The sequence below is a fragment of the Parus major genome, unplaced genomic scaffold (assembly GCF_001522545.3).
Source record: "Parus major isolate Abel unplaced genomic scaffold, Parus_major1.1 Scaffold689, whole genome shotgun sequence".
Taxonomy (NCBI): Eukaryota; Metazoa; Chordata; class Aves; order Passeriformes; family Paridae; genus Parus; species Parus major.
In genome coordinates, this window is record NW_015379573.1 from 3176 (window position 1) to 4740 (window position 1565).

Sequence of the window (1565 nt, forward strand, 5' to 3'; positions counted from 1 at the left end):
CACAGAGGTGACCCAGGTGACACAAAGGTGACACAGAATGACCACAGGGTGACCCAGGGTGACCCAGGATGACCCAGGAGACACAGAGGTGACCCAGGTGACACAGAGGTGACCCAGGATGACCCGGGGTGACACAAAGATGACCCAGGGTGACCCAGGATGACCCAGGATGACACAGAGGTGACCCAGGTGACACAGAGGTGACACAGAGGTGACCCAGGATGACACAGGGTGACCCAAGGTGACACAGAGGTGACACAGAGGTGACCCAGGATGACACAAAGGTGACCCAGGATGACCCAGGATGACCCGGGATGACACAGAGGTGACCCAGGTGACACAGAGGTGACCCAGGTGACACAGAGGTGACACAGAGGTGACCCAGGTGACACAAAGGTGACACAAAGGTGACACAAAGGTGACCCAGGATGACCCAGGGTGACCCAGGTGACACAAAGGTGACACAGAGGTGATCCAGGGTGACCCAGGATGACCCAGGGTGACACAAAGGTGACACAGAATGACCACAGGGTGACCCAGGATGACCCAGGATGACCCAGGAGACACAGAGGTGACCCAGGTGACACAGAGGTGACACAAAGGTGACCCAGGTGACCCAGGGTGACACAAAGATGACACAAAGGTGACCCAGGATGACACAAAGGTGACCCAGGATGACACAAAGGTGACCCAGGATGACCCAGGATGACCCGGGGTGACCCGGGGTGACACAGAGGTGACACAGAGGTGACCCAGGATGACACAAAGGTGACCCAGGATGACACACAGGTGACCCAGGTGACCCAGGATGACCCAGGATGACCCAGGGTGACCCAGGATGACCCGGGGTGACACAGAGGTGACCCAGGTGACACAGAGGTGACCCAGGTGACACAGAGGTGACACAGAGGTGACCCAGGTGACACAGAGGTGACCCAGGATGACACAAAGGTGACCCAGGATGACCCAGGATGACCCAGGATGACCCGGGGTGACACAAAGGTGACACAGAGGATGACCCAGGGTGACCCAGGTGACACAGAGGTGACACAGAGGTGACACAAGGTGACCCAGGTGACCCAGGTGACACACAGGTGACACAAGTGACCCAGGCGACACAGAGGTGACCCAGGTGACACAAAGGTGACCCAGGATGACCCAGGATGACACAAAGGTGACCCAGGTGACCCAGGATGACCCGGGGTGACCCGGGGTGACACAGAGGTGACACAGAGGTGACCCAGGTGACCCAGGTGACCCAGGATGACCCAGGGTGACACAAAGGTGACACAGGGTGACCCAGGGTGACACAGAGGTGACACACAGGTGACACAGGTGACCCAGGATGACCCAGGATGACACAGGTGACCCAGGTGACCCAGGGTGACCCAGGGTGACACAAAGGTGACACAGGGTGACCCAGGGTGACACAGAGGTGACACACAGGTGACACAGGTGACACAGGTGACCCAGGTGACCCAGGGTGACCCAGGTGACCCCACGTACGAAGCAGTGTGTCCGGAGGGGGCCGCTGCAGCCCCCCGCGCACTCCTCGTGGCAGCACT

The 1565-nt window shown here is 59.4% G+C and overlaps 1 protein-coding gene across 1 annotated transcript in view; it reads right to left on the reverse strand.

The window, feature by feature from the left end:
- Positions 1 to 1565, reverse strand: part of LOC107199425 (receptor tyrosine-protein kinase erbB-3-like) — a gene marked incomplete at its 3' end in the record, with an annotated part of 7446 nt that overhangs the window by 3148 nt on the left and 2733 nt on the right. Inside the window, exon 2 of the mRNA XM_015616754.1 lies at positions 1507 to 1563. Coding sequence (XP_015472240.1) covers positions 1507 to 1563 — 57 coding nt within the window. The remainder of the gene's footprint in view (positions 1 to 1506; positions 1564 to 1565) is intronic.